This window comes from Malus sylvestris, chromosome 16, assembly GCF_916048215.2.
Source record: "Malus sylvestris chromosome 16, drMalSylv7.2, whole genome shotgun sequence".
In the NCBI taxonomy this organism is placed as follows: Eukaryota; Viridiplantae; Streptophyta; class Magnoliopsida; order Rosales; family Rosaceae; genus Malus; species Malus sylvestris.
In genome coordinates, this window is record NC_062275.1 from 9,502,803 (window position 1) to 9,515,471 (window position 12,669).

Below are 12,669 nucleotides of genomic sequence, written 5' to 3' on the forward strand. Positions count from 1 at the left end.
AGACACGGTGCTACGATAACAACGGATCAGGATCCTCTCCTGAGCAGATGGCGAGGATCCTCCTGACTAGGCCCATCGGGCCGTTCATTTTTTATCCAATGGCTACAAACAGGAGGCCCTCTAAAAGTTATAATAATTATAACCGTTGGATAAAAAATGAACGGCCCGATAGCCTTGGTCAGGAGGATCCTCTCCATCTGCTCAGGAGAGGATCCTGATCCGATAACAACAACTTGTATCTCGAGTCTTGACGAGTTTTCAGTAGGTTTATAATTTGGGTGGATCCCACTGAATCATCAGAGAACTAGGCCCGCCTAGAGTTTGCGTTTGCGAATCCAAAGCCCAAACTTTTGAAAGCCCAAAATTCATCATGCGACGTGGCAGCCCACGTGAGCCAAAATGGCGGGAAAGGTTCCCGCCAAAAAGCAGAAGCCTCCTCCCTTGTGAGCCCTTGAGGCAGCGCAGTTCCATATTCCGAATTGCAATTTCAGCCGCATAGAGAGAGAGAGAGAGAGAGACGACGAAAAGAAGTTTAATTTAAGGAAATGGCAGAGAATCATCCGTCGACGCCGGATTCGCCGACGTCAGTCGGGTTCAACACGGATCAGCTGCCTCACACGAGCCGCACCTCCGAGAACTTCTCGTCGTCCTCTTCCGACGACGAGGCCGCCGTCGACCCCGAAATCGTCCGAGATGAACCCGACGACGATCCCCTCCTTGAAGAGGAGGAGGGAGAGGATCTCTTCCACGACAATTTCTTGGAGTCAGTACTTCAATTTCTTCTCTCTCTGAAATGCATGATGTTTTTTGAATTGATTTCATTTGATTTAATTTTTCAAATAAAATTTCGAAATTTGGGTTCTCAAGAAATGATTTGTTTGGATGAAAATATAGTGATTATCGGAGAATGGATGGGCACGACCAGTACGAGTCGGTGGGGCTGGATGACTCCGTTGAGGACGAAAGGGATTTGGATCAGATCATGGCTGACCGCCGTGCCGCGGAAGTCGAGCTCGATACCCGTGACGGCGTCCACACCTCACGCAAGCTCCCCCATCTTCTCCATGACCAAGGTAAGTAAACTTTGTTTCTGTGAATGTAATGTATCCTTGCAATTGAGAATGGAACAATTTCAGAATTATGTGTTTTTGGTGTTGGTTTTGGTGAAATGTTGAGTGTGTGTTGGCATTTTGGTTGCAGATACTGACGATGACAGCTACCGGCCTTCGAAGAGGGCAAGGGCGGATTTCAGGCCTCCGAGAAGCTACGATGATACAGATGGAATGCAGAGTTCACCCGGAAGATCACAGTCACAGCCCGAACACTCCAGAGAGACTGATGATGACGGCGATGAGGTTTAGTTATTCAAAGCATGCTTTTGACTTTGATGAGATTTTACATGAATTTCTTAACTTGCGTTGTGAACCCTTTCTTATATGTCAAATTCTTATCACTGGTTGTGGGTTTCATGTGTAGAATGATGAAGAAGAAGAATTTGAAATGTATCGTGTTCAAGGAACACTCAGAGAGTGGGTTACTAGAGACGAAGTGCGAAGATTTATAGGCAAGAAATTCAAAGAGTTTTTACTCACCTATGTGAAAAAGGATCACAATGATATCGAATGTGTGCGCCTCATTAATGAGATGGTGTTAGGTAAAGGCGTAGCTTTCTTTTATAACTGTTGTTGTCTTTTTAATATTCTACTTTTTATCCCATTCTTTGTGCAAGCAGGAAGCTAATGATGCCTCGGATTTTGAATTTGAATCAATTTTACTGTTGCATTGTGCAGCCAATAAGTGTAGTCTGGAGATTGATTACAAGCAATTCATCCATGTTCATCCCAATATTGCCATTTGGTTGGCTGATGCTCCCCAGTCTGTCCTGGAAGTTATGGAAGATGTTGCCAAGAATGTTGTGTTTACTTTGCACCCCAATTACAAACGTATCCATCAAAAAATCTATGTTCGGATAACTAACTTACCTGTTTATGATCAGATTCGCAACATTAGGTATAAAGGAGATTTCATTGTTGTGGTTACATTTTTCCTTGCCTTTTCCTTTGTGGTGACACTTTCATTCTGCTCTGAATGATGTGCAGGCAGGTCCATTTGAATACCATGATTCGTATTGGAGGGGTTGTGACCCGACGCTCTGGGGTCTTTCCCCAATTGCAGCAAGTAAAGTATGATTGCAATAAATGTGGGGCAATCTTGGGGCCATTCTTTCAGAATTCTTATTCAGAAGTGAAAGTTGGTTCTTGCCCTGAATGCCAATCAAAAGGACCATTCAGTGTCAATATTGAGCAGGTGAAGTTTCATATTTTCACATCTGCCTTCAGTTTTCTTTTTTAATGTTGTGGAGGCGGTTATGGGATTTTAATTAGTATTACACTTCAATTCTTTCCTCAGACAATATACAGGAATTATCAAAAGCTTACACTCCAAGAGAGCCCTGGAATTGTCCCCGCAGGTCGGCTTCCAAGATACAAGGAAGTGATACTATTGAATGATCTAATTGATTGTGCTCGTCCAGGGGAAGAGATTGTAGGATCCTCATCTTTATCTTGCTCATTTTTACTTGATACCTGTTTTAGTGAATAATCACTCAGCCATATTCTGTTTTCTTTTCTATTTGATTTATTCCAGGAGGTCACTGGCATTTATTCAAATAATTTTGACTTGTCTTTGAATACAAAGAACGGGTTTCCTGTATTTGCCACTGTGGTTGAAGCAAATTATATCACTAAGAAGCAAGACCTCTTTTCTGCTTACAAGCTTACTCAGGAAGACAAAGAAGAGATAGAAAAGTTGTCTAAGGACCCAAGAATAGGAGAAAGGGTATGTTACCAAAACCCTCATTCTAAAGTTTCTATCTTTGTATTACCATGAAATAACTATAAGTTTGATGGATGCAGCTTATCAAGTCTATTGCGCCATCAATCTATGGCCATGAGGACATAAAGACTGCAATAGCTCTTGCCATGTTTGGAGGCCAAGAGAAAAATGTTGAGGGAAAGCACAGACTAAGAGGGGATATAAATGTTCTTCTCTTAGGTGATCCTGGCACGGCAAAATCACAGTTTCTTAAGTAAGAGCTACTATCATTCATTTAAAATTGAATCCAGTTTTTTGGCAGTGAAGATCTATTTAATTATTCAATTTTTCCTTCTCAAAAGGTATGTTGAAAAGACTGGGCAGAGGGCGGTGTATACTACTGGAAAAGGAGCATCTGCTGTGGGGCTCACAGCAGCTGTCCACAAGGATCCTGTTACAAGGGAGTGGACTCTTGAAGGAGGAGCGCTTGTTCTAGCTGACAAAGGAATATGTCTTATTGATGAATTTGACAAAATGAACGATCAGGATAGGTACGGAAACAGTACTGTATATGTCCATCTTTCAATTATGAAAGCTGACTCACCGCCTTCCCCATTTTTGTTGAGGATTTGAGCACTAACATTTTCATCTGCAATTAGGGTGAGTATTCATGAAGCAATGGAGCAGCAAAGTATTAGCATATCAAAAGCTGGGATTGTCACTTCTCTACAAGCACGCTGCTCTGTCATTGCAGCTGCAAACCCTGTTGGAGGAAGGTATGTTAGTGCAAAATCTATTAAAACTAGCCATCGGGACATACAAACTCTCTTGCATTTTTAAACTAGACACAGTTTTCTTTTTCCTATTGTAACCATTACTTGCATGTCTGAGAACAATCTGACCCTATGTCTGCATTCCAGATATGATTCCTCTAAAACATTTGCACAAAATGTTGAGTTAACAGATCCAATCATCTCTCGTTTTGACATACTCTGTGTTGTTAAGGTCACGATTCTACAAACTCTAGTCTTCTTTTCTACATTTTATGTCAGTACATTTTCATAGGGTTGGAAAAAAAAATGATAATATGCAGGATGTGGTTGACCCAGTCACTGATGAAATGCTTGCAAAGTTTGTCGTTGATAGTCACTTCAAGTCACAAGCCAAGGGAGCTAACATGGATGATATGCCTATAAGCGAATCCCACGAAGACAGTGAAGCCTCTGCCAACCCAGTAGATCCAGAGGTTTATACTTCATACCCTACCCAGTCTATCAACTTGTACTTTCTTGGTTTGTATGGACTTGAGTTTCTTTCTTTTTAATCTCATTGAGTTTTTGGCCTTCATTTTCAGATAATTCCTCAAGATATGCTGAAGAAATACGTAACATATGCCAAGTTAAATGTATTCCCAAGGTTGCACGATGCTGATTTGGAAAAGATCACACGTGTTTATGCTGATATGCGGAGAGAATCTTCAGTTAGTTTCTTTTCGTACATGTTTTATCTTGAGAGTTTGTGTTTTGGGGTTTACCTTGTAGGAGACTTACTCTTTCACTGTTTTGTTTAGCATGGACAAGGCGTACCCATAGCTGTAAGGCACATTGAATCGATGATACGAATGTCTGAAGCACATGCAAGAATGCACCTTAGACAGCATGTTATACAAGAAGACGTGGACATGGCAATTCGTGTATTACTCGATTCATTCATCTCAACCCAAAAATTTGGGGTGCAGAAAGCTCTGCAAAAGGTATAAAAAGCTGCACATCTTCCCTTTCCCTTTCCCATTTTTATTCTGGTGTTTTTATAGTCTTCTAAAGCTTCTAATTTTATGACACAGTGGCAAGTCTAGTTGCCACATTGAATTGTTAAGGTTTTAGCTATTGTTCTGCTCGGCAATGGAAATTTACGTTATAGTGAGTACGGTCAATCTTATATATGAGGATTCTTAAGTATCCACCACGGCCAACTTACTCTCCCTATTGTCTTGTATTTCTTAGGTGTTAATGCTCACATAAGTTTTCAAATTATTCCCCGGCCAAAACTCAAGTTTCAGCATGATAATCATCTCTAGGTCTTTGCTGAATGTTTATGCCCTTAATTTTTAAATACCATAACATTTTATAAGCACTTTCATAGTCAATCATTGCCAATCACAATTTGATCTTGTTTGTAGTTTTAATATTATAATCTAATAACTTTCTTGTGCCTACCTGAAGAATTTGTATATCACTTGGCAAAATTTTTAAAGTTTTCAGTGTAGTTGATTACTGAAGGATTTGTTTTGTATTTTGCAGAAATTCAGAGAATACATGACTTATAAGAAGGATTACAATAGTGCGGTCCTTCATTTACTCCGTCAGCTCGTGAGGGATGCAATCCGCTTTGAAGAAATTGTTTCTGGCTCTGCCTCAGGGCTCACCCACATTGATGTAAAAGTGGCAGATTTGCAGAGGATGGTAATGCAGACATGAAATCCTGCTATTGGAAATTTAATTTTTTTACTCTCCTAACCGAAATAGGCACTTGACAATCGAGCTTTTCGGATTTGATTTGTTCTGTGCAGGCGCAGGAGTATGAGATCCTTGATCTGCAACCCTTCTTCACAAGCGCTAGTTTCTCAGGAGCCAACTTTGAGTTGGATGAAGAGCGTGGATTGATACGGCATCACCTTGCAAGATGATGATTGGAAGAAGTATCGGTTTCAAAATTTGCTTGAAGCACATCAATCAGTGGTCTTGCATAAGTAGCACGAGCAAAAATGTCGCGGTAGTTTGGACTGCAGGATTATGAACTGCGTAGTTAGAAATTAGATAGATTTTGAACAAAATCTTACGATTTGCATTTGGTTTCGATGCTAAGATAACATTTACTGGTTTCTCTAGCTGCTCGCTCCAAAGAATTTGCCTCTCAGATTTTCTTGTTTTTGGTGTTTAGTCTTTTAATTTTTCTTATTCGTCGAAAATAAAAAAGTGCATGATGATTTTTTAGGCTGTTGAGCTTTCTTTTAGTGAACATTAGGATCCAATGCCCAAAATTGTCCCAAAATACAATTCAATTGCTTTTCTTCTTCGTGCAGACGCTATTATTAATGGTGAGGATGGGGAGAGAACAATAGGATCGGAAATTGACTGTTGGTAAATATGTTACAAGGAAGTTTAACGAAAAGCTTCCGATACTATTCATTTTAACGAAATGTTATATTTTTACACTAAATAAAATCAATCCTGATACTATTTATTTTATCTTTTATTTTGTTTTTATCGTTAAAATTCAAAGTTTTCAATTATTTTCATTAGCTTTCTTATATTATATCAAAAATTGAAAACTAAAACATATATACAGTCAAGTTTTCATTTTATTATTCTCTCGTAACCTCATCATTAGTTATAGCGTACATATGAGAGAATAATAAGTGAATGAGTATGATGAGTAATATAGTCGGAAATTAACATGTGTCCGGTTAAAATATATCAATCATTTATGGGTAATGCTATTCAGACTTCTTTACTTTTCATATTTGTTGTTTATTAATCATTTTCAATTCATTCGATTTAACAGTCATAATTTAAGAAAAATATGCAAAAAATAAAAATAAACGTGTGAATAACATCACCGTCACTTATCAAAGTGATTGAACCGTACAAATATTATAATGGTAATCATTTGTATTTCACAACTCAAGTATTGTCCAATAGAATCTTTAGGTCTCATATTGCACCCATCTAGTATCTTCTACTTGATACTTCGCTTCAACTGGCTAAAGAATCAACAAACAAAAAAATTCTACTCAGCAAAGGAAAGCATTCAAATCAACTGTTCCAGTGTGTAGCCAAAATCCAAGGCGCGCTTAGGGTTAAGGCGCGACGGTCCTCATGGCAGGAACACGGTGGCGTAATTTCACTGGCCTCCTTCTTCTTCTGCTGGTACTGCTGATTGGCTGCTCCGCTTCTCAGATCCGCGCTTCTTCCGAACATGAAGTCGATTCGGTAAACCATTCGCTTCTTCCGAAAACTGTTCTATTCTTTATTAGTCTATTTTTCATGAATTTTTACAAAGAATTTATGATTTACAGATCTTTTACGAGCCGTTTTCTGAGTCGTTTGAAGGCCGATGGATTGTTTCTTCCAAGGACGAGTACCAAGGTCCTCACTTTCTCCCTTCAATTTTTGTTCAATTTGTAATATCTTACATAATTACAGCAATTGGAAATAAATCATTGTTTTTCTGTAATCTAATTTTTCCAGATTTGTTCTTGTTCATACCGTAACTCTAGTCATTTATTACTCTCCAAGTGTAGTGAATTTATTTTTGCAGTGGATTTTGAATGCTAATTTTTGTATTTTTCAAATTTAGGGGTATGGAAACTGTCCAAAAGTGAGGGACATGATGATTACGGGCTGTTGGTAAGTGAGAAGGCAAGGAAGTATGCAGTGGTGAAAGAGCTCGACAAGGCTGTGAGCCTCAAGGATGGAACCGTTGTCCTGCAGTTTGAGGTCCGGCTCCAGAATGGGCTCGAATGTGGCGGTGCTTACTTGAAATACCTCCGCCCCCAGGATGCGGGTTGGAAAGCAGAGGAATTTGACAATGAGTCGCCTTATTCCATTATGTTTGGACCGGACAAATGTGGTTCCACAAACAAGGTTCATTTCATCTTCAAGCACAAGAACCCCAGGAGTGGAGAGTTTGTTGAGCACCATCTCAAGGACCCTCCATCCGTGCCCTCCGACAAGCTGTCTCATGTTTATACTGCGATACTGAAACCTGATAACCAAGTGAGGATTTTAATTGATGGGGAGGAGAAGAAGAATGCGAATCTTCTTTCGGCTAAAGATTTTGAGCCTGCGTTGATTCCAGCCAAGACAATTCCTGACCCTGAGGATAAGAAGCCAGAGGATTGGGATGAGCGGGCGAAGATTCCAGACCCCAATGCCATTAAGCCTGATGATTGGGATGAGGATGCACCAATGGAAATTGAAGACGAGGATGCTGTGAAACCTGAAGGGTGGTTGGATGATGAACCTGATGAGATTGATGACCCTGAGGCGACAAGACCAGAAGATTGGGACGACGAAGAGGATGGTGTATGGGAACCGCCGAAGGCTGATAACCCCAAGTGTTCATTGGCACCAGGTTGTGGAGAATGGAAGAAGCCAATGAAACATAATCCTGCTTATAAAGGAAAATGGAGCCCTCCTATGATTGACAACCCCAGTTACAAGGGCATATGGAAGCCTCGAGAAATTCCAAATCCTGATTACTTTGAGACCGAGAAACCCGACTTTGAGCCCATTGCTGCTATTGGCATTGAGATCTGGACAATGGAGGATGGAATATTGTTTGACAATATTCTCATAGCTGATGATGAGAAGGTTGCTGAATCTGTTAGGCTAATAACATGGAAGCCGAAGTTTGAGACTGAAAAAGAGAAACAGAAGGCTGAGGAAGAAGCTGCAGGTCTTTCGGATGGACTCTCAAGCTACCAGGTAATCTTTTTTTTTTCCTTTTATATTTGAGTTTCCTTCATTGCTAATGATTTTGGTACTTCATAAGCTAATCAGTTTTAAGTACTAATACGTGTAGAAGAAAGTATTCGACCTTCTCTACAAAATAGCAGATGTTTCTTTTTTGGATGCATACAAACCCAAGATCATTGTAAGTCCTTGGCCTGCCATTGCAGCATCTTAACAAACTTTCTCAAAACTCTGCTTAATTGAACTTGTAGAAGGCGATAATTATTGGTTTTTGTGATACTCATGCAGGATCTGATTGAGAAGGGAGAAAAACAGCCCAATATTACAATTGGTGTTATTGTTTCCGTTGTGGTTGTTCTCTTGTCAATGTTCTTTAAACTCTTCTTTGGTGGCAAGAAACCAGTGGTATGCTATTACTTCTTGCATATATTCACTTTTCTGTAGTGGTTACGACTTTTGATATCTTCTTAATTACACTAGGGCACTTGTAAACTCTTTTGTCCCACACTTTCCAGGTAACTGTTCCTGAGCCAAACAGGGCTACGGCTGCAGAGACTCCGCGCGATGAAGGAAGCAGTGGCGAGAAGGAAGATGAGAATGAGAAAGAAGAAGAAGAAGCTGCTCCTCCTCCCCGCAGGCGGCCTACCACCAGAAGGGAAACATGAGCATATATGTGATATCAGTATGTGGTTATATTAGCAAAATTTTGAGATAGAACCTATATGGCTAGATTTCTTGCTAGCATGTTTCCGAAACTTCCTTTTATACTTCTTATCAGAACACTTCTTTAAGTATGAATTAGCGCTGCTCTTGTATTGATCGTTATATTTGTTTGCCTAACGTTTTCTGTTGGAGATGGATGTTGTTCACTCTAAATTAAGAATGTTCTCCCATTTAGCCACCTGCTCTTCATCTTGAGTTATGAATTGCGTTGTGTTTAATGTCTCATTTCTGCTGTAGATTGTCACTATAAATGCGTTATTTGCGACCATTTAGCCTTCGTAGATCAAGAACCCAGATGATATAACAGCAACATATACATAATTTTTTCACCAAAAATCATCGCATTACAATAACCTTTCTTAAAACGAGGGAAACAATTTGGGTCCTTGAGTACGATTTCTCGTCCTACCATGCGGGACATAATTTTTGCAGAATCGAGGCGCCTGCGACACACCCGGATTGTGTACCGATGAGGCCAAAAGAAACGGCCAGCATTCACGCTCTTCATCCACATCACGGAAACTAAAATCCGATTCAGGTCTCTGTCCTTTGCCTTCCATTTTCTGCATCAAACACTGCAGCTCCAAGTATGTTCCCTGTGATCTTCGGTGCGCTACGTCCCCCGTCCCGAACGCATGAATTTTGTTTTCGAGTTCTGTCCGAGTATAAGGTTTATTTGGTCTGAAATCCATGTCTGTAATCATTCCTCTAACTTCATCGCCCATCTCCTGTTTTACATTTTCGGCGTACCAGTTGGAGAGCAACACATATCGTCGGCATGAAGAGTTTCCAAATCATAGAGCTCTCAATAACCCGTTTGCCCAGATTCAGTTGCAGGTGAATCCTACAGCCATTGCGCAGTGCTCTGAGTACCTCGGCATGTCCTTCAATCTTTCTTCGGCTATAAAGCTCCTTGCATCGTCAAATTGCCCAGAACGAGATAGAAGAGCTACCAGCCAAGCACGGTGCAACTGTAGGTGTCTTGATGCAGATGAAGTTAAACTCCCTTTCCTCAACCATGTGTGCAGCAACGCAAGCATGAAGGACAGCGGCGTATGTGATTTCATCGATCTGTATGCTCGAGTCCTTCGTGTGGCAGAACAAATATACTCGGACCTTTCCTTGTCAGTGTAAGCTGTACCCCGATATCATCACTGTCCACGAAACAAGATCTTTTTACTTCAACTCGGCAAAACTTTTACAGCTGATTGGATAAATCCCGACTTGACATACATGTCCCTAAGTGCATTCAGAACGGTGAGATTCATTCGGATACCATTTCGCAGCAAGAACCCATGAATCTCTTTGCCATGTTTACCTGCAGACATTCTTGCGCATGCCGTTAGAACACTAGAGACTGAGAGGGGTCGGGTTTCGCCCCGTCTTCTATCATCTGCCTCAACAGTTTAAGACCGTCATGGAAGCCTCCCCGCTTCACATTGGCATGAATCATTTCTGTCCAGGAAATGACATCTTTCGAAAACTGCTCGAGCTTCTTCGACACAACCGCGGTCCATGTACATTCTCAAGAGTGTTTTGCTCACCACACATCATACTCCAATCCACCTTCCTTGCCAACCCTGTGGACTTTTGTGCCATCAATCAACGATCTCAACATGCCACAGGCACCAGCCACCGTCGCAACCGCCACAGAACCTATCTGAGCTCCAGACTCCATCATTCTCTCAAACACATGAACCGCCTTGCCGGGCTTAATTACCTTCCCCGATGTACAACCTTGCCAGCATAGTCCAAGAAAGAGAGTCCTTAACAGGGGATGTTAAGGGTATTTATCAGATAGCCCTTTTGCAGCGTCCGCGCTGTCGAGATGACCGTACAATTCAATGAGAGCGGCAACCACGTACCCGTTACCGGAGCAGACGAGCTTATGAGCGTGGCCATGGAGTTGCTTGCCGAGAGAGAGACCGGCCGAAGAGCGAACAAGACGCGAGGGAGGGTATGTGTGTCGGGGCGAATGCCGCGGAGGAGCATTTGGTGCCAAGTGGCGAGGGCGTGGTGGAAGTCGCCATTGGCGATATGGGTGACGGCCACCTTCGTGGTGGGCTTAACATTTCGGGAGTGCTTGCAGTGGACGGTGTTGATTGAGTTCTCGGTGACCATCAGAAGCTGGATTTGGGCGGATGGAAGGGCTTCCATTTCAGTTCAGTCGGACCCATTTCAGCATTGCCCGTACGGATTAGCGCGCTGTTATCGATGAGGTGTTTTTTTCTTTTTCTAGAGAGGGTTTGCAGTTTGGCAGTTGAAGTTGAAGCTTGGTCGAAGAACAACGACATGTCGTGTTTTTTTTATTAGGATACTCTCATAGCAACTCTACCCATGGAACCCTCCTCTCTGGCAATCCAATATTGAATCCATCATTTTGAACAGTAACTGCCTTTAATGAATAGTAACTGCCATTAATGAACAGTAATTTTCATTTGCATCTTCACCCTTGGAGCCCTCCCCCTGGCAATAGGCAATAAAATATTAGTTTTTTTTGCTTGTTTAAATAATACAAAATAAAATTATTTGTAATTTCGGATAAGATTTTTTAAATCGTTCTCGTTGCGCCACGTGTCATTTTATAAAAAAAAACAATTATTTAGCGATGGATTTCGATAAGATTTTTATCCAATGTCATCGTGTCACGTATCGTTATCTTTTGAGAATCTTTGACGATAGATTTTGATCAGATTTTAACTCATTCAAAATTGCGCCACGTGTCATTATCCGAAAAGATAATTATTGGAGATCGATTTCGATAAGATTTTTATCCAATACGAACGTGCCACGTGTCATTATCTTTTCAGAATCTTTGAGGATAGATTTCGATCAGATTTTTAACGAATGACGGCATGCCACGTGGCCTTATCTACAATCCAATCCTTTCTAAATCGTCCATATAATCCATCATCCATCCTCACAAATCTCACACCAATTTTCTCAACATCTCTATCTCATTATTCATAGTTTCTACTTCTTCTTCACCATCCATCCTTACAATGTCTTCTTTTTCATCAAGGATGATGTGAGAAATCGATCAGCAAGAGGAATAATTGTTTAACCAATCTGAAGGAATGTTCAATCTTCAGATAGCCGAAAATGAGATGGAAGAGGATGAGGAGCGTAGAAGGAGAGATGACGAAACAAGAATAGCCAGAGCCTCACATTCCCGTCGAGTCATCCAGACTGTTGCTCAGATATGCAGGCCCAGCCATTCAAGAAACCTTGATAGAAGCAGGCAACGACGGGGTGAAGAGCTGTTGGACGATTACTTTGTCCATAACAGTGCATTTCCTGATACATATTTCAGACGCCGTTTTAGAATGGAACGACATTTGTTCAACAGAATCATGACTGATGTTTGCAACCATGATTCTTACTTTGTGCAAAAGAAGGATGCTTGTGGTGTTATGGGTTTCTTGCCTCAACAAAAAATCATTGCTGCGTTGCAGATGCTTGCGTATGGAGCATCTGCAGACCAAGTGGATGAGATAACGAGGATGGGGAAATCAACCATTCTTGAGGCCCTGATGAGGTTTTGCGGAGCAGTCGAATCTTTGTACACCGCATAGTACATCCAAAGACCTACTCACATGAACTTGCAAAGGCTTCTGAAGAAGGGCAAGATGCGAGGTTTTCCTGGGATGATAGG

General features: G+C 41.1%; 2 protein-coding genes across 2 annotated transcripts; both read left to right on the forward strand.

Annotated features, from left to right (window-relative positions):
- Positions 1–459: 459 nt before the first annotated feature.
- Positions 460–5,807, forward strand: LOC126607428 (DNA replication licensing factor MCM2-like). Its single transcript, XM_050275009.1, has 17 exons — positions 460–763; positions 895–1,073; positions 1,201–1,355; positions 1,477–1,654; positions 1,791–2,010; positions 2,100–2,307; positions 2,410–2,544; positions 2,647–2,838; positions 2,916–3,088; positions 3,177–3,365; positions 3,474–3,590; positions 3,735–3,819; positions 3,908–4,060; positions 4,169–4,294; positions 4,385–4,567; positions 5,115–5,276; positions 5,384–5,807. Exons 1-17 carry the CDS (start codon positions 546–548, stop codon positions 5,498–5,500), a joined length of 2,790 nt encoding a protein of 929 aa, XP_050130966.1. The 5' UTR covers positions 460–545; the 3' UTR covers positions 5,501–5,807.
- Positions 5,808–6,504: 697 nt separating this feature from the next.
- LOC126607429 (calnexin homolog) lies at positions 6,505–9,192 on the forward strand. The gene is made up of 6 exons (XM_050275010.1): positions 6,505–6,806; positions 6,893–6,962; positions 7,174–8,303; positions 8,401–8,472; positions 8,580–8,696; positions 8,807–9,192. The coding sequence occupies exons 1-6, from the start codon at positions 6,693–6,695 to the stop codon at positions 8,954–8,956; spliced, it is 1,653 nt and encodes a 550-aa protein (XP_050130967.1). The 5' UTR covers positions 6,505–6,692; the 3' UTR covers positions 8,957–9,192.
- Positions 9,193–12,669: the final 3,477 nt, after the last annotated feature.

Coding starts and splice junctions, on each gene's coding strand:
- LOC126607428 (XM_050275009.1), top strand. CDS start 546: ATGGCAGAGAATCATCCGTCGACGCCGGATTCGCCGACGTCAGTCGGG. Junction 1,356..1,476: donor CTGATGATGACGGCGATGAG/GTTTAGTTATTC, acceptor TTTCATGTGTAG/AATGATGAAGAAGAAGAATT. Junction 4,568..5,114: donor TGCAGAAAGCTCTGCAAAAG/GTATAAAAAGCT, acceptor TGTATTTTGCAG/AAATTCAGAGAATACATGAC.
- LOC126607429 (XM_050275010.1), top strand. CDS start 6,693: ATGGCAGGAACACGGTGGCGTAATTTCACTGGCCTCCTTCTTCTTCTG. Junction 8,473..8,579: donor CATACAAACCCAAGATCATT/GTAAGTCCTTGG, acceptor ATACTCATGCAG/GATCTGATTGAGAAGGGAGA. Junction 8,697..8,806: donor TTGGTGGCAAGAAACCAGTG/GTATGCTATTAC, acceptor CACACTTTCCAG/GTAACTGTTCCTGAGCCAAA.